General features: G+C 47.9%; 1 protein-coding gene across 1 annotated transcript in view; it reads left to right on the plus strand.

Moving 5' to 3' along the window:
* BACE2 (beta-secretase 2) overlaps positions 1 to 27138 on the plus strand; it is a 110764-nt gene that overhangs the window by 54593 nt on the left and 29033 nt on the right. The window contains exons 3-6 of the mRNA XM_063956597.1: positions 946 to 1162; positions 17401 to 17529; positions 18649 to 18783; positions 20178 to 20279. Coding sequence (XP_063812667.1) covers positions 946 to 1162; positions 17401 to 17529; positions 18649 to 18783; positions 20178 to 20279 — 583 coding nt within the window. The remainder of the gene's footprint in view (positions 1 to 945; positions 1163 to 17400; positions 17530 to 18648; positions 18784 to 20177; positions 20280 to 27138) is intronic.

Consider the following 27138-nt stretch of genomic DNA (forward strand, 5'->3'; position numbering starts at 1 on the left):
TGATTTACTTCCAACTCTGACAGGTGGGGAATAGAAACCGTGTTTGACAGAATAGGATTAGCCCCCAATCGCCGAGAGCTGGTGCAGTAATAAGGTCCGTCTACCGAACGGCGATCACACGGCGAGGAATCTCCTCCACCGCTAATCTTGCTGCGTAAACTAATATCCATTCTTAGCTGCAAAACATGGCATCGCCTCTCCGCACTCTCCTCTGACACGTTGCGCACTCTTAATGACCACCAACGGCAAACCTGTCTTCAGGATTAAGGGGGAGATGTACTAGCAGTGAAAATACTGGAGATGTGAGCCAGTGTAGGAGTTGCCCATGGCAACCAATCAGCATTGAAGTAACATTTATAATTTGCATACTATAAAATTATACAGAGCAGCTGATTGGTTGCCATGGGCAACTTCTCCACGGGCTCACTTCTCCACTTATCATTGCTTAGTAAATCTCCCCCCATAATCTGAGTAGGAAGTTGTTACTTTGCCCCATTGCCAGGGGGTGGGTATTGCCCTTTTGTACTGTGGGGCAAGGTCTGCTTTTGAGTGTAAGAAACTATTTTCCTTTATTCGTTCCCGGCTTCCTTCTGCATACTTTCAGCAGCGCCTTTCCATCATCCAGGAAACCTGTTCTTTATATTGTATATAGTTGTATCCACAGACAGACAGGATGGATGGTTGGAGGAAAGTTGGTCTGATGTAAAGCTAGCATAACTCTGTGTCGTATCCAATGGCAGCTCCACCTGGCTGATGTCACGGCTGCAGAAGCAGAGGGATCATGCAATGTACTTCGTTAATGTGATTGTCGGCGACTACTTTTACACTCTGGTTTTCTGGAGCACTTTAGATCAGGGCACTAGAGAAGTGTGCTAAATAAAATTGCTGTGTATTGTCCACTATTGGCTTTGTGGTGTTAAGTTTTCTTTATTTTCTATTTTCCAGGTCCAGGACATACCAGTCGCTTGGCGTTGACGTCACAGTCCGGTACACTCAGGGGAGTTGGTCCGGGACTCTGGGGAAAGACGTTGTGAGTGTACCAAAGGGACTGAATGCCACGTTTGTCGTCAATATCGCCTCCATTCTGGAATCTGAAAGCTTCTTTATGCCCCAAATCAAGTGGCAAGGGATTCTGGGACTGGCGTACAGCGCCTTGGCCAAGGTAAGGCGGACGCTCTCTAGGTGTATGTGGACATGAGCTGTCCTGCACATGGTGTATATAGTATAAGGTCCTTTACGCTCGCACTAAACCATGGATGAGAGTATATTTTATGGAGTTCTCCATATTCTGATTCATTTGTATTGAGTGGACTTGTATAAGGCCCCCATAAATCTTAGTACATTGCGTCTTTTAATTTTTTTTTTTTTTTTTACAGCTTCTCTATCATACAGTAACAGTTGGCTTTTTCGGTTTGCCATAAAAATGACAGTACTCATCACTCAGTGTTATAAGACCCAACTTAGGAACCATAGGGGCCTGTCTTGTTTCTGGGGCTGCGTAGATGAACAGCTCTGCTTGGCTGATACAACTTGCTAATGGGAGACTGAAGGGTTAAGCAGTGTGCAAAGTGCTGTGTTGTACATATGAGTGTATAAATGCAGTCGTCTTTATGGGTGACAGCCCTTTCTGAGTATAGTGCTTATACGTACATTATATGTACAGGTGGATACAATATATACTGGAATTCTTATGCTTGGCATAGAACCTATAGCTCTGTAACAACATTTAGTTGGCCAGGGCTGCTGTTGGGTTGTGTAATGTAAGTCTGCCCTCTCCTGGCACACAGTGGCAATGCATGTATGATCTTGCATACAGTTGTGTACACAGGACTGTATCATGCCTAGATCTTTCCCTGTGTAGCTTTCTTATCTCTGTGTGCCAGTCCCTCAGTATACTGTATCTGACATACTCGTTCCACACCTGCAAATACAGTCTCTCCACTTTCCTGTATAGTGTTTTTGTTAAATCCCAGTAAATGGGAATGGAAGCAGCGCCCCTCATTACTAAGCTTTCCACTTGCTGCAAAGAAAACAAATGTACCTCTGTTTATAGCACTTTGCTACTCATATATCTCTATAAAGCAGCAAACCCATACTATTTTTTTCAAAAAACATTTTAAATATTTTTTCTCTAACGTCCTTGAGGATGCTGGGACTCCGTAAGGACCATGGGGAATAGACTGGCTCCGCAGGAGATAGGGCACTTTAAAGAAAGCTTTGGATTCTGGGTGTGCACAGGCTCCTCCCTCTATGCCCCTCCTCCAGACCTCAGTTTTTCCACTGTGCCCAGAGGGAAATGGGTGCACTGCAGGGAGCTCCCTGAGTTCTCTGCCTAGAAAGCATTTTTGTTTGGTTTTTTCTACATTTTCACAGGGAGCACTGCTGGCAACAGGCTCCCTGCATCGAGGGACTGAGGAGAGAGGGGCAGACCTTCTTGTCTAAGATAGGCTCTGCTTCCTCGGCTACTGGATACCATTAGCTCCAGAGGGGGTGAACACAGGTTCTTACTGGGCGTCCACCCCCAGAGCCGCGCCGCCGTTCTCACAGAGCCAGAAGAAACGAAGTCAGAAGACGTCTTAGGCGGCAGAAGCCTTCGGTGCTTCACTGAGGTAACGCACAGCACCGCAGCTGTGCGTCATTGCTCCCATACACCTCACATACTCCGGTCACTGTAAGGGTGCAGGGAGCAGGGGGGGCGCCCTGGGCAGCAATAGAACACCTCTCTTATGGCAAAAGACAATATACATGTACAGGTGGGCACTGTACATGTATATAAAAGAGCCCCCGCCATTTTTTAATAAGTTTGGGTGGGACAGAAGCCCGCCGCCGAGGGGGCGGGGCTTCTCCCTCAGCACTCACCAGCGCCATTTTCTCTCCACAGCACCGCTGAGAGGAAGCTCCCCGGACTCTCCCCTGCTTGACACACGGTGAAGAGGGTTTTAAAGTAGAGGGGGGGCACATATTTGGCGATTATACATTACAGCAGCGCTACTGGGTAAACATTCTGTGTTTTTTCCTGGGTTATATAGCGCTGGGGTGTGTGCTGGCATTCTCTCTCTCTCTGTCTCTCCAAAGGGCCTGGGGGGGAACCTGTCTTCAGATAAGAGATTCCCTGTGTGTGTAGAGTGTGTCGGTACGTGTGTGTCGACATGTCTGCGGTAAAAGGCTCTCCGAAGGAAGAGATGGAGCAAATCTGTGTGGGTGCGTGGTCTCTCCGTCGACAACGCCGACACCTGATTGGATATGTGAAATTAAGTGCTAAGATGACCTTATTACAAAAGATTAGAGAACAGACAGGGAATCTACCCATGTCTGTCCCTATGTCACAGAGACCTTCAGAGTCTCACAACGCTTACTATCCAAAATAATAGGCACTGTTATCGACACAGAGTCTGACTCCAGTGTCGACTACGATAATGCAAAGTACAGCCAAGACTGGCAGAAAAGTATTCAATATATGGTTATTGTAATAAAAGATGATTTGCATATCACTGATGACTCATCTGTCCCTGACACAAGGGTACACATGTTTAAGGGGAAGAAAGCTGAGGTAAATTTCCCTCCTCTCATGAAGAAAAAGAGCGTGAATCTCCAGACAAGAAACTGCAGATTCCCAAAAAGAATTCTCAGGGAATATCCTTTCCCGAATGGGGCCAGGATAAGATGGGAATCTTCCCCTAGGGTGTACAAGGCATTGACACGTTTACCCAAAAAGGTAGCGCTGACTTAACAGCTATCCTCAGGGATCCTGCAGATAGCATGCAGTAAAAGTACTTTGAAGTCCATTTACACACATTCTGGTACACTACTCAGACCGGCGATTGTGTCGGCATGGGTTTATAGCAGCGTAGTCATATACCTTATCAGCGGTGGTTTAACCCCTAGATAAGGATGCTATGTTATTGTCCCTAGTATATATGTATGTGTGTATATGTGTATATATATGTGTGTGTGTATATGTATATATATATATATATATATATATATATATATATATATATATATATATATATATATATATATATATATATATATATATATATAATATATATAGCACAAAAATGCCCGGCACTCCCACTAAAACAGCATAAATCCGGGTGCCCTCCGCAACAAATGGTACAGTGAAAAGCAAAAAGAAGGCAGCGGCACTCCGTCAAAATCAAAACCGTGTATTAAATTGTAAAAAACAGTGGTCACATATCAACCAACGTTTCGGGACCCTAAGATCCCTTTGTCAAGGCGTGAAAGGTGTCACGCCTTGACAAAGGGATCTTAGGGTCCCGAACCGTTGGTTGATATGTGACCACTGTTTTTTACAATTTAATACACGGTTTTGATTTTGACGGAGTGCCGCTGCCTTCTTTTTGCTTTTCACTATTCTCTGACGTCCTAGTGGATGCTGGGAACTCCGTAAGGACCATGGGGAATAGCGGCTCCGCAGGAGACTGGGCACAAAAAGTAAAAGCTTTAGACTAGCTGGTGTGCACTGGCTCCTCCCCCTATGACCCTCCTCCAAGCCTCAGTTAAGATACTGTGCCCGGACGAGAGAACGAGAAGGGTGCAAGCTAGGTGGCTCTCCTGAGCTGCTTAGAAGTAAAAGTTTAAATAGGTTTTTTATTTTCAGTGAGTCCTGCTGGCAACAGGCTCACTGCATCGTGGGACTAAGGGGAGAAGAAGCGAACTCACCTGACTGCAGAGTGGATTGGGCTTCTTGGCTACTGGACATTAGCTCCAGAGGGACGATCACAGGTTCAGCCTGGATGGGTCCCGGAGCCGCGCCACCGGCCCCCTTACAGAGCCAGAAGAGCGAAGAGGTCCGGAGAAAGCGGCGGCAGAAGACGTTCCTGTCTTCAAATAAGGTAGCGCACAGCACTGCAGCTGTGCGCCATTGCTCTCCGCACACTTCACACTCCGGTCACTGAGGGTGCAGGGCGCTGGGGGGGAGCGCCCTGAGACGCAATATAATCGATATAAAAACCTTATATGGCTAAAAAAAAATGCATCACATATAGCTCCTGGGCTATATGGATGCATTTATCCCCTGCCAGTTTCCTGAAAAAAGCGGGAGAAAAGGCCGCCGTGAAGGGGGCGGAGCCTTTCTCCTCAGCACACAAGCGCCATTTTCTTTCACAGCTCCGCTGGAAGGACGGCTCCCTGACTCTCCCCTGCAGTCCTGCACTACAGAAACAGGGTAAAACAGAGGGGGGCACTATTGGCAGCTAATATATAAATACAGCAGCTATAACAGGGAGTAACACTTATATAAGGTTATCCCTGTATATATATATAGCGCTCTGGTGTGTGCTGGCAAACTCTCCCTCTGTCTCCCCAAAGGGCTAGTGGGGTCCTGTCCTCTATCAGAGCATTCCCTGTGTGTGTGCTGGGTGTCGGTACGATTGTGTCGACATGTATGAGGAGGAAAATGATGTGGAAGCAGAGCAATTGCCTGTGTTAGTGATGTCACCCCCTAGGGAGTCGACACCTGACTGGATGGTAGTAATTAAAGAATTACTTGACAATGTCAGCACTTTGCAAAAAACTGTTGACTACATGAGACAGCCGACAAATCAATTAGTGCCTGTTCAGGCATCTCAGACACCGTCAGGGGCGCTAAAACGCCCGTTACCTCAGATGGTCGACACAGACCCTGACACGGATACTGAATCCAGTGTCGACGGTGACGAGACAAACGTAATGTCCAGTAGGGCCACACGTTACATGATCACGGCAATGAAGGAGGCATTGAACATTTCTGACACTACAAGTACCACAAAAAAGGGTATTATGTGGGGTGTGAAAAAACTACCAGTGGTTTTTCCTGAGTCAGATGAATTAAATGAGGTGTGTGATAAAGCGTGGGTTTCCCCCGATAAAAAACTGCTGATTTCTAATAAATTATTGGCACTATACCCTTTCCCGCCAGAGGTTAGGGCACGTTGGGAAACACCCCCGTGGGTAGATAAGGCGCTCACACGCTTATCAAAACAAGTGGCGTTACCGTCTCCTGATACGGCCGCTCTCAAGGAACCAGCTGATAGAAGGCTGGAAAATATCTTAAAAGGTATATACACACATACCGGTGTTATACTGCGACCAGCGATCGCCTCAGCCTGGATGTGCAGCGCTGGAGTGGCTTGGTCGGATTCCCTGACTGAAAATATTGATACCCTGGATAGGGACAGTATATTATTAACTATAGAGCATTTAAAGGATACATTGCTATATATGCGAGATGCACAGAGGGATATTTGCACCCTGGCATCTAGAGTAAGTGCGATGTCCATTTCTGCCAGAAGAACGTTATGGACGCGACAGTGGTCAGGTGATGCGGATTCCAAAAGACATATGGAAGTATTGCCGTATAAAGGGGAGGAGTTATTTGGGGTCGGTCTATCGGACCTGGTGGCCACAGCAACGGCTGGAAAATCCACCTTTTTACCCCAGGTCACCTCTCAGCAGAAAAAGACACCGTCTTTTCAAACCCAGTCCTTTCGTCCCTATAAGGGCAAGAGGGAAAAAGGCCGCTCGTTCCTGCCCCGGGGCAGAGGAAGGGGAAAAAGACTGCACCATGCAGCCTCTTCCCAGGAGCAGAAGCCCTCCCCCGCTTCTGCCAAGTCCTCAGCATGACGCTGGGGCTCTGCAAGCAGACTCGGGCACGGTGGGGGGCTGTCTCAAGAATTTCAGCGCGCAGTGGGCTCACTCGCAAGTGGACCCCTGGATCCTGCAGGTAGTATCACAGGGGTACAAATTGGAATTCGAGACGTCTCCCCCTCGCCGGTTCCTGAAGTCTGCTCTACCAACGTCTCCCTCCGACAGGGAGGCAGTATTGGAAGCTATTCACAAGCTGTATTCCCAGCAGGTGATAATCAAGGTACCCCTCCTACAACAGGGAAAGGGGTATTATTCCACGCTGTTTGTGGTACCGAAGCCGGACGGCTCGGTGAGACCAATTTTAAATCTAAAATCTTTGAACACTTACATAAAAAGGTTCAAATTCAAGATGGAGTCACTCAGAGCAGTGATGGCGAACCTGGAAGAAGGGGACTATATGGTATCTCTAGACATCAAGGATGCTTATCTCCATGTCCCAATCTACCCTTCTCACCAAGGGTACCTCAGGTTTGTGATACAAAACTGTCATCAGTTTCAGACGCTGCCGTTTGGATTGTCCACGGCACCACGGGTCTTTACCAAGGTAATGGCCGAAATGATGATTCTTCTTCGAAGAAAAGGCGTATTAATTATCCCTTACTTGGACGATCTCCTGATAAGGGCAAGGTCCAGGGAACAGTTAGAGGTCGGAGTAGCACTATCTCAGGTAGTGCTACGTCAGCACGGGTGGATTCTAAATATCCCAAAATCACAGCTGATTCCGACAACACGTCTACTGTTCCTAGGGATGATTCTGGACCCAGTCCAGAAAAAGGTGTTTCTCCCGGAGGAGGCGGCCAGGGAGTTATCCGAGCTAGTCAGGAACCTCCTAAAACCAGGACAAGTGTCAGTGCATCAGTGCACGAGAGTCCTGGGAAAAATGGTGGCTTCTTACGAAGCGATTCCATTCGGAAGATTCCATGCAAGAACTTTTCAGTGGGATCTGCTGGACAAATGGTCCGGATCGCATCTTCAGATGCATCAGCGGATAACCCTATCTCCAAGGACAAGGGTATCTCTCCTGTGGTGGTTACAGAAGGCTCATCTTCTAGAGGGCCGCAGATTCGGCATTCAGGATTGGATGCTGGTAACCACGGATGCCAGCCTGAGAGGCTGGGGAGCAGTCACACAGGGAAGGAATTTCCAGGGCTTGTGGTCAAGCATGGAAACGTCTCTTCACATAAATATCCTAGAGCTAAGGGCCATTTACAATGCCCTAAGTCAAGCAAGGCCTCTGCTTCAGGGTCAACCGGTATTGATCCAGTCGGACAACATCACGGCTGTCGCCCACGTAAACAGACAGGGCGGCACAAGAAGCAGGAGGGCAATGGCAGAAGCTGCAAGGATTCTCCGCTGGGCGGAAAATCATGTGATAGCACTGTCAGCAGTGTTCATTCCGGGAGTGGACAACTGGGAAGCAGACTTCCTCAGCAGACACAACCTCCACCCGGGGGAGTGGGGACTTCATCCAGAAGTCTTCCAAGTGATTGTAAACCGTTGGGAAAAACCAAAGGTGGACATGATGGCTTCCCGTCTCAACAAGAAACTGGATAGATATTGCGCCAGGTCAAGGGACCCTCAGGCAATAGCGGTGGACGCTCTGGTAACTCCGTGGGTGTTCCAGTCGGTATATGTGTTCCCTCCTCTTCCTCTCATACCAAAAGTACTGAGAATCATAAGAAGGAGAGGAGTAAGAACGATACTCGTGGCTCCGGATTGGCCAAGAAGAACTTGGTACCCGGAGCTGCAAGAGATGCTCACGGAGGACCCGTGGCCTCTACCTCTAAGGAAGGACCTGCTCCAGCAGGGACCTTGTCTGTTCCAAGACTTACCGCGGCTGCGTTTGACGGCATGGCGGTTGAACGCCGGATCCTGAAGGAAAAAGGCATTCCAGATGAAGTCATCCCTACCCTGATCAAGGCCAGGAAGGATGTAACTGCAAAACATTATCATCGCATTTGGCGAAAATATGTTGCGTGGTGTGAGGCCAAGAAGGCCCCTACGGAGGAATTTCAACTGGGTCGTTTCCTACATTTCCTGCAAGCAGGATTGCCTATGGGCCTAAAATTAGGATCCATTAAGGTTCAAATTTCGGCCCTGTCGATCTTCTTCCAGAAAGAACTGGCTTCAGTGCCTGAAGTTCAGACGTTTGTCAAAGGGGTACTGCATATACAGCCTCCTTTTGTGCCTCCAGTGGCACCTTGGGATCTCAATGTAGTTTTAGGGTTCCTAAAATCACATTGGTTTGAACCACTTGCCACAGTAGATTTAAAATATCTCACATGGAAAGTGGTAATGCTGTTGGCCCTGGCTTCAGCCAGGCGCGTATCAGAATTGGCGGCTTTATCCTATAAAAGCCCTTACCTGATATTTCATTCGGATAGGGCGGAATTGAGGACTCGTCCTCAATTTCTCCCTAAGGTGGTTTCAGCGTTTCACATGAATCAACCTATTGTGGTACCTGTGGCTACTAGGGACTTGGAGGACTCCAAGTTGCTGGACGTAGTCAGGGCCCTGAAAATATATGTTTCCAGGACGGCTGGAGTCAGAAAATCTGACTCGCTGTTTATACTGTATGCACCCAACAAGCTGGGTGCTCCTGCTTCTAAGCAGACGATTGCTCGTTGGATTTGTAGTACAATTCAACTTGCACATTCTGTGGCAGGCCTGCCACAGCCAAAATCTGTAAAAGCCCATTCCACAAGGAAGGTGGGCTCATCTTGGGCGGCTGCCCGAGGGGTCTCGGCTTTACAACTTTGCCGAGCAACTACTTGGTCAGGGGCAAACACGTTTGCTAAATTCTACAAATTTGATACCCTGGCTGAGGAGGACCTGGAGTTCTCTCATTCGGTGCTGCAGAGTCATCCGCACTCTCCCGCCCATTTGGGAGCTTTGGTATAATCCCCATGGTCCTTACGGAGTTCCCAGCATCCACTAGGACGTCAGAGAAAATAAGAATTTACTTACCGATAATTCTATTTCTCGTAGTCCGTAGTGGATGCTGGGCGCCCATCCCAAGTGCGGATTGTCTGCAATACTTGTATATAGTTATTGTTACAAACAAATCGGGTTGTTTATTGTTGGAAGCCATCTTTTCAGTGGCTCCTACGGTTATCATACTGTTAACTGGGTTCAGATCACGAGTTGTACGGTGTGATTGGTGTGAGTCTTACCCGGGATTCAAGATCCTTCCTTATTATGTACGCTCGTCCGGGCACAGTATCTTAACTGAGGCTTGGAGGAGGGTCATAGGGGGAGGAGCCAGTGCACACCAGCTAGTCTAAAGCTTTTACTTTTTGTGCCCAGTCTCCTGCGGAGCCGCTATTCCCCATGGTCCTTACGGAGTTCCCAGCATCCACTACGGACTATGAGAAATAGAATTATCGGTAAGTAAATTCTTATTTTATATATATATATATATATATATATATATATATATATATATATATATATATATATATATATAGCTGGCACTCCGGATACTATGCTGCTGTATCTGCCCGGGTGCCTTCAATAATCTGTGTTGCAGCAGACAATGTCGAAATCCAATAGAAGCGGCACTCAACGGGTCTTCAGTGTGAGAAGAATAAATGAACGGCGGAGTAACGCCTGGCAGAGGTTAACGTTTCAGTTTAATACATAAACTTTCGTCAGAACAAAGAAGCAATAGACTGTACATACCTTTATACCTTGAAAACACCATGTGAATCAGACAGCGTGGGTACTGACCGCGGCGCCTTCCGGTGACGTCGCGTGAGTGCGACGTGCGCTCTGCAGCGCCACTTCCGGTCGGGCCGTAACTAGGAAACAGAATCAACAATACAGCACCGTCACCATAACAACAAGACAGCGGATGTCAGCCTCTATTAGTAACCCCGATCGAATGGATATCCAAAATCGCAGTAGACATACCCATGCAAATTAATACTTATTGATACTATACAGTACAATACTCAGCTGCCAAACTATGATCTACCGTACAGCATACTTGATAAATACCGCACTAGCTATAACTAATAAATCATACTAAAGGAAACAGTTCCAATTTAATTGTTCATTCAGTCCCCTGGCTACCAGAGTATCCAGGGAGTGAATCCAGCGCGCCTCCAGCTGGAGAAGTCTCCTTGATCTATCGCCCCCTCTGATGTTTACAGGTACCTGGTCAATGATTTTATATTTAAGGGTAGCCAGACTGTGTTGCATCATTTTGGAATGTCTGGCAACCGGTTGCTCAGAGTCTGATCCATCAAGCGCATGTCTAATAGACATTCTGTGGGTGGCCATCCTTTCCTTTAAAACTACAAGTGGTCTTATATATATATATATATATATATATATATATATATATATATATATTCACCTACAACCCATAGTGCAGCAGCAGGAGATGTACCTTAGAGACACAACTATGTTCCTGAATAAAATTCAAGGGTTCTCTAAATTACCTGAGGGGTGCATACTCTGCACTATGGATGTAGTGTCCTTATATACAAACATCCAGCATGAAGAAGGACTCAATGCCGTTAGGGAATTAATTTCCAGTAGTGACAATTATACGGGTCCAGATGAGGATTTCTTTATGCATTTACTTGAGTTAACCCTCAAGCGAAATTATTTTTTGTTTGACGGCAAATGGTACTTGCAACAAGACATTGGCAATTGATGACCTTATATCACGATTCTTGACTAAGGGTTATCATCATGAAGATCTGATGAAGGCAAAATGTAAGGCTCTTGCAATACCCAGAGAGAAATTGTTGGCTCCTGTTCCAAAAAAACCCCATCAAGGATAAAATGGTGTTTGTTCAACAATACCATTCTAATAGTTCATTCAATGTGAGGAGATCAAAAGAATTATGGCCCATTGTCACTAATGACACTGATCTCAGTGGCTTTAGAAATATGTCCATACTACCTAGTTACAAACGAGGACGAAATTTAAAAGACCTATTGGTGGTGAATGATGTTGGAAGATTACTCCCTGCTCCGACCACTACTTTCCTTACACGTAAGCCAGGTTGCTATAAGTGCACAGGATGCACTACGTGTAGATACACGGAGGCAGGATCTTCTTTTGCTCACCCGCACACAGGAAAACGACTCTCAATCAAGCATGTTCTTACCTGCTCCAGCAAATTTGTCGTTTACTTCATCCGTTGCCCATGTGGGCTCCTTTATGTGGGTAAGACCACTTGTAGTTTTAAGGAAAGGATGGCCACCCACAGAATGTCTATTAGACATGCGCTTGAATGGATCAGACTCTGAGCAACCGGTTGCCAGACATTCCAAAATGATGCAACACAGTCTGGCTACCCTTAAATATAAAATCATTGACCAGGTACCTGTAAACATCAGAGGGGGCGATAGATCAAGGAGACTTCTCCAGCTGGAGGCGCGCTGGATTCACTCCCTGGATACTCTGGTACCCAGGGGACTGAATGAACAATTAAATTGGAACCGTTTCCTTTAGTATGATTTATTAGTTATAGCTAGTGCGTTATTTATCAAGTATGCTGTACGGTAGATCATAGTTTGGCAGCTGAGTATTGTACTGTATAGTATCAATATGTATTAATTTGCATGGGTATGTCTACTGCGATTTTGGATATCCATTCGATCGGGATTACTAATAGAGGCTGACATCCGCTGTCTTGTTGTTATGGTGACGGTGCTGTATTGTTGATTCTGTTTCCTAGTTACGGCCCGACCGGAAGTGGCGCTGCAGAGCGCACGTCGCACTCACGCGACGTCACCGGAAGGCGCCGCGGTCAGCACCCACGCTGTCTGATTCACATGGTGTTTTCAAGGTATAAAGGTATGTACAGTCTATTGCTTCTTTGTTCTGACGAAAGTTTATGTATTAAACTGAAACGTTAACCTCTGGCGTTACTCCGCCGTTCATTTATTCTTCTCACACTGAAGACCCGTTGAGTGCCGCTTCTATTGGATATATATATATATATATATATGACATGCCCAAAGAGATGTAGTCTACTGGGTTCTAGAGTCAACGCTATGTCGATTTCTGCTAGACTTGTCCTGTGGAACATGCAATGGACAGGTGATGCCGACTAAAAGAGGTATATGGAGGGTTTACCTCACAAGGCTGAGGAATTGTGTGGAGAAAGGCTCTCGGACCTGGTCTCCACAGCTATAGCTGGTAATTCTGATCTTTTGCCTTATATTCCCTCACAGACTAAGAAGGCACGACATTATCAAATGCAGTCCTTTCGGTCGCAGAATAACAAGAAAGTATGAGGAGCGTCCTTTCTTACCAGAGGTAAGGGCACGGGGCACAGCTAGTTCCCAGGAACAGAAGTCCTCCCCGGCCTCTACTACATCCACCGCAGGATGCGGGAGCTCCGCTAAGGGAGTCCGTCCCAGGGGGAGCAAGTCTTCGACTCTTAAACCACATCTGAGTTCACTCACAGGTGGATCCCGGGGCAATAAAAATTGTTCTCAGGGTTACAAAGGAATTCGAAAGGTGCCTCCTCGCCGGTTTTCCTTATCGGACCTACCGGCTTCTCCCCCAGCAGGGGAGTTATATTAAATACAATTCACACATTGTATCTCCAACAGGTGGTGCTCAAGGTTCTCCTCCTGCAACAAGGAAGGGGCTATTACTCAACCTTGGCTGTAGTCCCGAATACGTACGGTTCGGTCAGACCTATTTAAAATTAAAACCTCTGAACCTATACTGGAAAAGGTTCAAATTTAAGGTGGAATCGCTCAGAGCGATCATGGCCAGCCTGGAAAGGGGGGTTTTGATGGTGTATCTAGACATAAAGGCTGCATACCTTCATGTTCCCATTTATCCACCCCATCAGGCATACCCGAGAATTGCGGTACAGTATTGTCATTACCAATTTCAGGGTAATGGGCGGAAATGATGGTGCTCCTACGCAAGCTAGGAGTCACAGTTATCCCATACTTGGACGATCTCCTATAAGGCGAGATCAAAAGAGCAGTTGTTGAACAGCGTGTCACTTTCGCTGAAGGTGTCAAAGCAACACGGCTAGTTTCTCAATATCCCGAAGTCACAGTTGGTTCCTATGACTAGTCTGCCCTTCTTGGGTATGATTCTGGATACGGACCAGAAAGGGGTTTACCTTCAGATAGAGAAGGCCCAGGAACTCATGACTCTGGTCAGAAACTTATTGAAACCAAGACAGGTGTCGGCATCGCTGCACCCGAGTCCGGGGAAAATCATTCCCTTCGGCAGGTTCCATGCAAGGTCTTTCAAATGGGACCTACTGGACAAGTGGTCCGGGTCACATCTACAGATTCATCAGTTGATCACCCTCTCCCCCAGGGCCAGGGTATCTCTCCTGTGGTGGCTGCAGGGTGCTCACCTTCTATAGGGCCGCAGGTTCGGCATTCAGGACTGGATCCTGGTGACCACGGATGCGTGCCTTCGAGGTTGGGGAGCAGTCACACAGGGAAAAATAAAATGTCCAAGGTCTTTGGTCAAGTCAAGAGACTTGTCTTCACTTCTTGGAACTAAGGGCCATATACAACGCCCTACGTCAGGCGGAGACCCTACTTCGCGACCAACCGGTTCTGATCCAGTCAGACAACGTCACCGCAGTAGCTCATGTAAACCGCCAAGGCGGCACAAGGAGCAGAGTGGCGATGGCGGAAGCCACCAGAATTCTTCGCTGGGCGGAGAATCATGTAAGCGCACTGTCAGCAGTGTTCATTCCGGGAGTGGACGACTGGGAAGCAGACTTCCTCAGCGGACACGACCTACGTCCTGGAGAGTGGGGACCTCATCAGGAAGTCTTAGCACAGATTGCAATTCGGTGGAGACTGCCACTGATAGACATAATGGCGTCCCGCCTCAATACAAAGCCGCAGAGTTATTGCGCCAGGTCAGGAGACCCTCAGGCAGTAAGCTGTGGACGCCCTAGTGACACCGTGGGTGTTCCGGTCGGTCTCTGTGTTTACTCCTCTTCCTCTCATACCCATGGTGTTGAGGATAATAAGAAAAAGAGGAGTGAGACCAATTCTCATTGTTCCAGATTGGACACGGAGGACCTGGTATCCAGATCTGCAGGAAATGCTCACAGAGAATCCGTGACCTCTTCCTCTAAGACAGGACCTGCTGCAGCAGGGGCCCTGTCTGTTCCAAGACTTACCGCGGCTGCGTTTGACGGCATGGCGGTTCAACGCAGGATCATAGCGGTAATGGGTATTCCGGAGGAGGTCATTCCTACCCTAATTAAGGCTAGGAAGGAAGTGACATTGAAACATGATCACCGAATATGGCGAAAATATGTTTCCTGATGTGAGGCCAGGAATGCTCCTACGGAGAAATTCCTTTTGGGCCGTCTGCTTCACTTCCTTCAAACTGGAGCAAACTTGGGCCTGAAATTAGATTCGGTAAAGGTTCAAATTTCGGCCTTATCCATTTTCTTCTAAAAAGAATTGGCTTCTCTTCCTGAAGTACAAACGTTTGTGTAGGGAGTACTGCATTTTTAGCCTCCTTTTGTACCGCCGGTGGCGCCTTGGGACCTTAACGTGGTGTTACGGTTCCTTAAGTCACATTGGTTTGAACCACTTAAGTCAGTGGTGTTGAAATATTTCACCTGGAAGGTGGTCATGTTGTTAGCCTTGGCTTCGGCTGGGCGAGTTTTGGAATTGGAGGCTTTTCTCACTAAAAGCCATATCTGATTGTCCATATGGATAGAGCGAAATTGCGGACCCGTCCTCAATTCCTGCCAAAGGTGGTCTCATCCTTTCATATGAACCAACCTATTGTCGTGCCTGTGGCTACACGTGACTTGGAGGATTCCGAGTCCCTTGATGTGGTATGGGCTTTGAAAATTTACGTGGCCAGAACGGCTAGGATCTGCAAAACAAAGCACTGTTTGTCCTGTATACAGCCAACAAGGTTGGCGGCCCTGCTTCAAAGCAGACTATTGCTCGCTGGATCTGTAACACGATTCAGCTGGCGCATTCTACGGCAGGATTGCCGTTACCTAAATCGGTATAGGCCCATTCCACTAGGAAGGTGGGCTCTTCTTGGGCGGCTGCCCGAGGGGTCTCGGCACTACAGCTGTGCCAAGCTGCTACTTGGTCGGGGTCAAATACCTTTGCAAAGTTCTGTTAGTTTGATTCCCCTCCTGAGGAGGATCTCCTGTTATTTCAATTCGGCGCTGCATCCGCACTCTCCCGCCCGTTTGGGAGCTTTGGTATAATCCCCATGGTCCTTACGGAGTCCCAGCATCCGCAAGGACGTTAGAGAAAATAAGATTTTACATACCGGTAAATCTATTTCTCGTAGTCCGTAGAGGATGCTGGGCGCCCGTCCCAAGTGCGGACTTCTTCTGCAAGACTTGTATATAGTTATTGCTTACATAAGGGTTATGTCATAGTTTATCGGTTGAACCGAGGCTATGTTGTTGTTCATACTGTTAACTGGGTAGTTTATCACAAGTTATACGGTGTGGCTGGTATGGATCTCGCCCTTAGATTTACAAAAATCCTTCCTCTGGGCACAGTTTCCCTAACTGAGGTCTGGAGGAGGGGCATAGAGGGAGGAGCCAGTGCACACCCAGAATCCAAAGCTTTCTTAAAGTGCCCTATCTCCTGCGGAGCCCGTCTATTCCCCATGGTCCTTACGGAGTCCCAGCATCCTCTACGGTCTACGAGAAATAGATTTACCGGTAAGTAAAATCTTATTTTTTTTTAACCAATGTGTCAGCAGAGGGTAGAGAAGAGGTGGAGGAAGTCAGTGTAAGGAGCAGACATAAAACATGTTGCCTGACTGCCAGGCAGTGAGCCTGATACAGAGAAGCAGAGGGGGGGGGCGGGGGGATGTTTCAGTATATATAGTCACTGGCTCTTACTGTCAGCATGTCGTGTAGGCATGCAGAGAAGTTATAGGAGGTTGCTGAGAAAACAGAGCTCAGAGGGGTTTTCCAGAGCACCTCTGCTCACTGCATATTGTTGTCACATAGCACTGTAAATAAACTTTCTTTATTATAAATCCGTAATAAGTCTAAATTATTAAACCAAGGAGAAATGGTTATTTCCTTGCTGCGTTTTGTATCATGACACATGATTTATATCAAAGATTTCCAGTCACTAATACCAAAAAACTGAAATAATTTCTTAAATTTGTATATTAAATCGGGAAATATAAAACAAAAAAATGCTCTAAATTTGAGTGCGCCGGGCGGGTGGTCTTCTGTTTGCCGGCGGTCGGGCTCCCGGCGCTCAGTATACCGGCGCCGGGAGCCCGACAGCCGGCATACCGACACTTATTTTCCCTCGTGGGGGTCCACGACCCCCATAGAGGGAGAATAAAATAGTGTGGCGCGCGTAGCGAGCCCGCAAGGGGCTCATTTGCGCTCGCCAAGCTGTCGGTAAGCCGGCGATAGGGCTCCCGGCGCCGGGATGCTGGTCGCCGGGAGCCCGACCGCCGGCCAGCCGTAGTGAACCCCGCCGGGCCGATTAAATTTGCTGCATTTTAATGGTGAACCCTGAACTCAAAGTGACATTTGAAGTTCGAATTAAATAAAAAAATATATATTGAAGTATTTTAGAATCTTTAAAAAAAAAATGTTTTAATCTATTTGAAGATGGATTTCAGCTGCAAATTGCTAACCAGAAATTCAAATTGTTTTGTGTAGATTTTACTATAAACCTTGAGAAAGAAGTGATTACTGAAATGACCTACTACAGAAAAAATATATATTTTAATTAAACGACTTGTGTGGGTTTTTTTTGTTTGTTTTTTTGCAGCCTTCAAGCTCTGTAGAAACTTTCTTTGACTCCCTGGTAGAACAGGAGCAAATTCCGAATGTCTTCTCCATGCAGATGTGCGGAGCCGGCCTTCCTACTACCGGCACCGGGATCAACGGTGGCAGCCTTGTAAGTGCGCCCTACATTCAGTCTTCAGCAGAGCCTTGCTACAGCCACGTAGGGTGTGGGAAACCCAATGTTATTGGTTGAAATATTCCTAGAAGTACCTCTGCTTATTACATTAGTTATGAATAGCCTCATAGGGGTTTTTCCATTCCGACAACTGTTTATGGGTTTGTAAATCCCCTCCTGTGACTTGTGCTGAATGTTTCTTTCCCACCAGGGCTATTCCCATGTCCTCTCTCCAAAGCTGCTCCAAGGCTGCCTTTAGAATAACACCAGTGACCTCTGCTCTGAGTATTAACCACTTAAAGGACGATTTTTTCCTTTCGGAACCCTTCATAACTTTTTCAATTTTATTTATTTAATATAGTTTAAAAAGTATTTTTTTAAATATATGTCCATCTGCAGAACGGATCTCCTTGTCAGAAACTGGGGGACACCGGGGCGGCGCGCGCATTTGATCTTACCGTGCCAGTTAAGTGGTTAAACACAAATGTACACACTAAGGAATTTTGTTTCCTAAGGGAGATCAACCAAATGTACATCTCTGCCGATAGCATGTAGAAAGTCTGAAGATATACGGTGCCCATAATATCCAATTAATTTTGATTGGCCAATGGTTTTTATTCTACTTTTCAGAACCAATCGCCAGAATATTGATTGGTTCAATCCGAACGGTTCAGTTTGACCATGTTGGGCTACCAAATCACACCAGGTCTGGTTACATTTAGAACTATTGCGGCCTTTTAGTACGGGCGATTCTGGGCCGTACGTGGTCGTATTCCGACCGTGGTTTCTGCTTTGACTGTGTTGAAAAAGGGTCATTATCGCATCTAACGGCTACCATACTTGTTACAAAATTAGAGGAGTAAAGGTATATCTGTATATAGGAGTACATTGATGACAGTATGATTGGTAAAATAATAATTTAACTTTTCCAATTTCAAAAAATGATTTCCCCATTCCTAAAAAGTTGGCAAAAGATATAAAAATGGCGTACCCCCAGCAGACTACTTACTTAGATTATGTATTTTGCTAGACCTCTAAATGTAGCATCTTCTAATGAATGTTAAATGAGATTTGACTGCAGATCAGATTTGATGTATTTTGGTTTCTCTCTCCCAGGTGATGGGTGGCATTGAGCCCAGTTTATACACGGGTGACGTCTGGTACACCCCGATCACGGAGCAGTGGTATTACCAAGTGGAAGTCCTCAAGTTTGAAGTTGGCGGTATAACGTTAAGCCTGGACTGTGAAGTGGTAAAGAAGGAACATTTCCTGGCACATGGGGGGGGGATGGGCCTTTAAAAAAAGACCATAAAAAGAATTGGTAATGGGAGGGCTGTTTCCGTTTTTGGTTATCGCTGTAGGACGTTGAGCATTTCCATTAGTATTGGCTTAGAGTGTAACAGATTGTAATGCCCTGTGGGGAATGAATAGGAATCTGCTGTATGATATACCGTATATACTCGAGTATAAGCCGACTTTTTCAGCACTTTTTTTTGTGCTGAAAAAGCCACCTCGGCTTATACTCGAGTCAGTGACAGGCAGAGGCAGAGCAGTGTGAAGGAGGGACACGGAGCGCACAGCGCACGGCTCTCCTGTGTCCCTCCTGCATCTCCGGCGGCAGCAGCGGCGGTTCTATTAAAGGAAGTACCCGTTCGTGACCTCTGATCACGAACCGGCACTTCCTTTAATAGACCCGCCGCGGCCGCCGAAGATGCAGGAGGGACACAGGAGAGGCGCGTGCTGTGCGTTTCGTGTCCCTCCAGAAGACAGCGCTGGATCGACGGAGGGGTAAGTAACAGCACTGTGGGGCATATCTGGCACTTGGGGAGGGAGCATATCTGGCAGCATGAGGGGGCATATGTGGCAGCAAGAGGGGACATATCTGGCAGCATGAGGGCACAACTGGCAGCATTGAGGGACATATGTGGCAGCATTGAGGGGCAGCATTGAGGGACATATGTGGCAGCATTGAGGGACATATGTGGCAGCATTGAGGGACATATGTGGCAGCATGAGGGCACAACTGGCAGCATGAGGGCACAACAGGCAGCATTGAGGGACATATGTGGCAGCATGAGGGGCTTATCTGGCAGCGTGAGGGGCATATGTGGCAGCGTGAGGGGCATATGTGGCAGCATGAGGGGCATATGTGGCAGCATGAGGGACATATGTGGCAGCATGAGGGCATATCTGGCACTGTGGGGCATATCTGGCAGCATGAGGGCATATCTGGCAGCATGAGGGGCATATGTGGCAGCATGAGGGACATATGTGGCAGCATGAGGGCATATCTGGCACTGTGGGGCATATTTGGCAGCATGAGGGCATATCTGGCACATCAGGCACTGTGGGCATATCTGGCACTGTGGGGGCATATCTGGCAGTATGAGGGCATATCTGGCACTGAGGGCTGTGTACGGCTAGAGCTGCATTTCCCACCCTAGGCTTATACTCGAGTCAATAAGTTTTCCCAGGTTTTTGTGGTAGAATTAGGTGCCTCGGCTTATATTCGGGGCGACTTATACTCGAGTATATACTGTAATTATGTATATCTCCCATCACCGGCCAATGGTGAAATGGGGCAGTTTTGCTGCCGATGTGCTGTGACTGTTATTCGTTGTCCAACAATGATATCTGTTTTCCAGTTCAACGCAGATAAAGCCATTGTGGACAGCGGTACGACCCTCCTGCGACTTCCAGACAAGGTCTTCAACGCTCTGGTGGACGCCATTATTCAGACGTCTTTGGTGAGTCGCTTACAGCTGAGATAGACTGTGTATATGATGGGCCTAGGTCAGAGGCTCCGAAACGCGGTCCTCAAGGCACCCTAAAGGTCCAGGTTTTAAGGATATCCTTAAAACCCAGTTCCATCTGCAGGGCCGGAAGAGAGCGCCCCTCAGTGCCGGGGACATTAGCGCTAGATCTTGGCGCACAGCGGCCATCTCACCCGCTTTCCCCGCTGCTGGCCGTCCCATTCCGCAGTCCCCAGCGCACATCCGGGTGCAGCTCTGATGGCTGATACCGGAGACGGTGGTGAGCAGAGCCTACAGGATTTTCTTGCCCGCGCAGTAGCAAGAAGTTTATCCATCTCAATGAACATTGGCATCATGAGTGATTCTCGCCCATAGGGCGTCTTTTGTACCTTCTTGAAATAAATGACCTTATTATTGGACTCTACTAGGGAAATCAATAAATATCTGGCTTATTCCTGAATTCCATCCATTTATTTTTATTTATTTACTTATTTTTAACACAAGTAAAATAAATTTTCTAGGCATAGTCGTACCAAATATAAACTCTGCTTAAAGCTATTTCTCTGACGTCCTAGTGGATGCTGGGGACTCCATAAGGACCATGGGGAATAGCGGCTCCGCAGGAGTCTGGGCACAAAAGTAAAACTTTAGGACTACCTGGTGTGCACTGGCTCCTCCCCCCATGACCCTCCTCCAAGCCTCAGTTAGATTTTTGTGCCCGAACGAGAAGGGTGCACACTAGGTGGCTCTCCTGAGCTGCTTAGTGAAAAGTTTAGTTTTAGGTTTTTTATTTTCAGTGAGACCTGCTGGCAACAGGCTCACTGCATCGAGGGACTAAGGGGAGAAGAAGCGAACTCACCTGCGTGCAGAGTGGATTGGGCTTCTTAGGCTACTGGACACCATTAGCTCCAGAGGGATCGAACACAGGCCCAGCCATGGAGTCCGGTCCCAGAGCCGCGCCGCCGGCCCCCTTACAGAGCCAGAAGCAAGAAGAGGTCCGGAAAATCGGCGGCAGAAGACATCCTGTCTTCACCAAGGTAGCGCAGAGCACTGCAGCTGTGCGCCATTGCTCCTCAGCACACTTCACACTTCGGTCACTGAGGGTGCAGGGCGCTAGGGGGGGGGCGCCCTGAGCAGCAATAAAAACACCATGGCTGGCGAAAATACATCACATATAGCCCCCAGGGCTATATGGATGAATTTTAACCCCTGCCAGAATACACAGAAAAACGGGAGATAAGGCCGCCGAGAAGGGGGCGGAGCCTATCTCCTCAGCACACTGGCGCCATTTTCCCTCACAGCTTCGTTGGAGGGAAGCTCCCTGGCTCTCCCCTGCAGTCACTACACTACAGAAAGGGTTAAAAAAGAGAGGGGGGCACTAATTAGGCGCAGTATTAAAAATACAGCAGCTATAAGGGGAAAAACACTTATATAAGGTTATCCCTGTATATATATATATATAGCGCTCTGGTGTGTGCTGGCAAACTCTCCCTCTGTCTCCCCAAAGGGCTAGTGGGGTCCTGTCCTCTATCAGAGCATTCCCTGTGTGTGTGCTGTGTCGGTACGTTTGTGTCGACATGTATGAGGAGGAAAATGATGTGGAGACGGAGCAAATTGCCTGTAATAGTGATGTCACCCCCTAGGGGGTCGACACCTGAGTGGATGAACTGTTGGAAGGAATTACGTGACAGTGTCAGCTCTGTATAAAAGACAGTGGTTGACATGAGACAGCCGGCTACTCACCTTGTGCCTGTCCAGACGTCTCATAGGCCGTCAGGGGCTATAAAGCGCCCGTTACCTCAGATGGCAGATACAGACGCCGACACGGATACTGACTCCAGTGTCGACGGTGAAGAGACAAATGTGACTTCCAGTAGGGCCACACGTTACATGATTGAGGCAATGAAAAATGTTTTACACATTTCTGATAATACGAGTACCACCAAAAAGGGGTATTATGTTTGGTGAGGAAAAACTACCTGTAGTTTTCCTGAATCTGAGAAATTAAATGAGGTGTGTGATGATGCGTGGGTTTCCCCCGATAACAACTGATAATTTCTAAAATGTTGTTGGCATTATATCCTTTCCCGCCAGAGGTTAGGGTGCGTTGGGAAACACCCCCTAGGGTGGGTAAAGCGCTCACACGCATGTAAGAACAAGGGCTCTACCCTCTCCTGAGATGGCCGCCCTTAAGGATCCTGCTGATAGAAAGCAGGAGGGTATCCTAAAATGTATTTACACACATACTGGTGTTATACTGCGACCAGTAATCGCTTCAGCCTGGATGTGCAGTGCTGGGTTGGCGTGGTCGGATTCCCTGACTGAAAATATTGATACCCTAGATAGGGACAGTATATTATTGCCTATAGAGCATTTAAAAGATGCATTTCTATATATGCGTGATGCACAGCGGAATATTTGCCGACTGGCATCAAGTGTAAGTGCGTTGTCCATTTCTGCCAGAAGAGGGTTATATGGACACGACAGTGGTCAGGTGATGCGGATTCCAAACGGCATTTGGAAGTATTGCCTTATAAAGGGGAGGAGTTATTTGGGGTCGGTCTTTCAGACCTGGTGGCCACGGCAACAGCTGGGAAATCCACGTTTGTACCCCAGGTCGCCTCTCAACATAAGAAGACGCCGTATTATCAGGCGCAGTCCTTTCGTTCCCAGAAGGGCAAGCGGGCAAAAGGTTCCTCATTTCTGCCCCGTGACAGAGGGAGAGGAAAAAGGCTGCAGAAATCAGCCAGTTCCCAGGAACAGAAGCCCTCTCCCGCCTCTGCCAAGCCCTCAGCATGACGCTGGGGCTTTACAAGCAGACTCAGGCACGGTGGGGGCCCGTCTCAATGAATTTCAGCGCGCAGTGGGCTCACTCGCAAGTAGACCCCTGGATCCTTCAGGTGATATCTCAGGGGTACAAATTGGAATTCGAGACGTCTCCCCCTCGCCGTTTTCCTAAAGTCGGCTTTACCGACGTCTCCCTCTGACAGGGAGGCAGTTTTGGAAGCCATTCACAAGCTGTATTCCCAGCAGGTGATAATCAAGGTACCCCTCCTGCAACAGGGAACGGGGTATTATTCCACACTGTTGTGGTACCGAAGCCGGACGGCTCGGTGAGACCGATTCTAAATCTAAAATCTTTGAACACTTACATACGGAGGTTCAAATTCAAGATGGAGTCACTCAGAGCAGTGATTGCGAACCTGGAAGAAGGGGACTACATGATGTCTCGGGACATCAAGGATGCTTACCTTCATGTCCCAATTTACCCTTCTCACCAAGGGTACCTCGGGTTTGTGGTACAGAACTGTCACTATCAGTTTCAGACGCTGCCGTTTGGATGGTCCACGGCACCCCGGGTCTTTACCAAGGTAACGGCCGAAATGATGATACTCCTTCGAAGGAAGGGAGTTTTAGTTATCCCTTACTTGGACGATCTCCTGATAAGGGTAAGATCCAGAGAACAGTTTGAGGTCGGTGTAGCACTATCTCAGGTAGTGTTGCGGCAGCACGGTTGGATTCTCAATATTCCAAAATCGCAGCTGGTTCCGACGACTCGTCTTCTGTTCCTAGGGATGATCCTTGACACAGTCCAGAAAAAGGTGTTTCTCACGGAGGAGAAAGCCAGGGAGTTATCCGAGCTAGTCAGGAACCTCCTAAAACCGAGCCAAGTCTCAGTGCATCAATGCACAAGGGTTCTGGGAAAAATGGTGGCTTCCTACGAAGCAATCCCATTCGGCAGATTCCACGCAAGAACTTTCCAGTGGGACCTGCTGGACAAATGGTCCGGGTCGCATCTTCAGATGCATCAGCGGATAACCCTGTCACCAAGGACAAGGGTGTCCCTCCTGTGGTGGTTGCAGAGTGCTCATCTTCTAGAGGGCCGCAGATTCGGCATTCAGGACTGGGTCCTGGTGACCACGGATGCCAGCCTGCGAGGCTGGGGAGCAGTCACACAGGGAAGGAATTTCCAGGGCTTATGGTCAAGCCTGGAGACATCACTTCACATAAATATCCTGAAGCTAAGGGCCATTTACAATGCTCTAAGCTTAGCAAGACCTCTGCTTCAAGGTCAGCCGGTGTTGATCCAGTCGGACAACATCACGGCAGTCACCCACGTAAACAGACAGGGTGGCACAAGAAGCAGGAGGGCAATGGCAGAAGCTGCAAGGATTCTTCGCTGGGCGGAAAATCATGTGATAGCACTGTCAGCAGTGTTCATTCCGGGAATGGACAACTGGGAAGCAGACTTCCTCAGCAGACGCTCTGGTAACACCGTGGGTGTACCGGTCAGTGTATGTGTTCCATCCTCTGCCTCTCATACACAAGGTACTGAGAATTATAAGATGGAGAGGAGTAAGCACTATATTCGTGGCTCCGGATTGGCCAAGAAGGATTTGGTAACCGGAACTTCAAGAGATGCTCACGGAGGATCCGTGGCCTCTACCTCTAAGAAGGGACCTGCTCCAGCAAGGACCCTGTCTGTTCCAAGACTTACCGCGGCTGCGTTTGACGGCATGGCGGTTGAACGCCGGATCCTGAAGGAAAAAGGCATTCCGGATGAAGTCATCCCTATCCTGATCAAAGCCAGGAAGGATGTAACCGCAAAACATTATCACCGCATTTGGCGAAAATATGTTGCGTGGTGCGAGGCCAGTAAGGCCCGACGGAGGAATTTCAACTGGGTCGATTCCTACATTTCCTGCAAACAGGAGTGTCTATGGGCCTGAAATTGGGGTCCATTAAGGTTCAAATTTCGGCCCTGTCAATTTTCTTCCAAAAGGAATTAGCTTCAGTCCCTGAAGTTCAGACGTTTGTAAAAGGGGTACTGTATATACAGCCTCCTTTTGTGCCTCCAGTGGCACCTTGGGATCTCAATGTAGTTTTTGGGTTCCAAAAGTCACATTGGTTTGAACCACTTAAATCTGTGGAGTTAAAATATCTCACATGGAAGGTGGTCATGCTGTTGGCCCTGGCCTGGGCCAGGCGCGTGTCAGAATTGGCGGCTTTATCCTGTAAAAGCCCTTATCTGATTTTCCATTCGGACAGGGCGGAATTGAGGACTCGTCCTCAGTTTCTCCCTAAGGTGGTTTCAGCGTTTCACCTGAACCAACCTATGGTGGTGCCTGCGGCTACTAGGGACTTGGAGGACTCCAAGTTGCTAGACGTTGTCAGGGCCCTGAAAATATTTATTTCCAGGACGGCTGGAGTCAAAAAATCTGACTCGCTGTTTATCCTGTATGCACCCAACAAGCTGGGTGCTCCTGCTTCTAAGCAGACTATTGCTCGTTGGATTTGTAGTACAATTCAGCTTGCACATTCTGTGGCAGGCCTGCCACAGCCAAAAATCTGTAAATGCCCACTCCACAAGGGAGGTGGGCTCATCTTGGGCGGCTGCCCGAGGGGTCTCGGCTTTACAACTTTGCCGAGCAGCTACTTGGTCAGGAGCAAATACGTTTGTAAAATTCTACAAATTTGATACCCTGGCTGAGGAGGACCTGGAGTTCTCTCATTTGGTGCTGCAGAGTCATCCGCACTCTCCCGCCCGTTTGGGAGCTTTGGTATAATCCCCATGGTCCTTACGGAGTCCCCAGCATCCACTAGGACGTCAGAGAAAATAAGAATTTACTTACCGATAATTCTATTTCTTGTAGTCCGTAGTGGATGCTGGGCGCCCATCCCAAGTGCGGATTGTCTGCAATACTGGTACATAGTTATTGTTACCAAAAATCGGGTTATTGCTGTAGTCAGCCATCTTTTCTAGAGGCTCCTCTGTTATCATGCTGTTAACTGGGTTTAGATCACAAGTTATACGGTGTGATTGGTGTGGCTGGTATGAGTCTTACCCGGGATTCAAAATCCTTCCTTATTGTGTACGCTCGTCCGGGCACAGTATCCTAACTGAGGCTTGGAGGAGGGTCATGGGGGGAGGAGCCAGTGCACACCAGGTAGTCCTAAAGTTTTACTTTTGTGCCCAGACTCCTGCGGAGCCGCTATTCCCCATGGTCCTTACGGAGTCCCCAGCATCCACTACGGACTACGAGAAATAGAATTATCGGTAAGTAAATTCTTATTTTTATTACGAGCCATTGTTTTGGCTGCTGGTCGGCTTGCAGATGGTGGAGCATGTAGGTAATGTTTGGAAATGGCCAGGTTGTGTGTGCTGTACTGGCCGGGATGGAAAGGCCGGGACCTGTGCCTCGGTGTGTATGCTGTACTGGCCGGGATGGAAAGGCCGGGGCCTGTGCAGCTCCCTGTAACCTGTGCCCAGGTTGTGTGTGCTGTACTGGCCGGGATGGAAAGGCCGGGACCTGTGCCTCGGTGTGTATGCTGTACTGGCCGGGATGGAAAGGCCGGGGCCTGTGCAGCTCCCTGTAACCTGTGCCTCGGTGTGTGTGCTGTACTGACCGGGATGGAAAGGCCGGGGCCTGTGCAGCTCCCTGTAACCTGTGCCTCGGTGTGTTTGCTGTTCCGGCAGTGACACAAGCCTGTGTACTTTCTATCCTTTGACAAACAAAAGCACAGAAATGGATTATGGGATTATCTGATAGCTGGGAGCAGATTTCTCTTTATTTACTAGTTATCAGACAGTCAGAATGGCGGAACAACATAACCGTAATGACAGCACTGGTGACTGAGAGCTCCCGAACAGAGCAACACTTGAATTGTGCGCTCTAAGTGCCGCTGGCGCACAAAACACTTTCCCCCATAGAGGAAATGAGCAGCGTTAGCCTTTTATTACACAGGATTATTTTGCTGCAGGTTGGTTAAAATGACATGTATGAATGCAGAGTATCCTTTTATCAATACACACAAATGGGTTCTGTAATTGAGGTGCAAAATGTTTAAAGTC

Source organism: Pseudophryne corroboree, chromosome 2 (genome assembly GCF_028390025.1).
Source record: "Pseudophryne corroboree isolate aPseCor3 chromosome 2, aPseCor3.hap2, whole genome shotgun sequence".
In the NCBI taxonomy this organism is placed as follows: Eukaryota; Metazoa; Chordata; class Amphibia; order Anura; family Myobatrachidae; genus Pseudophryne; species Pseudophryne corroboree.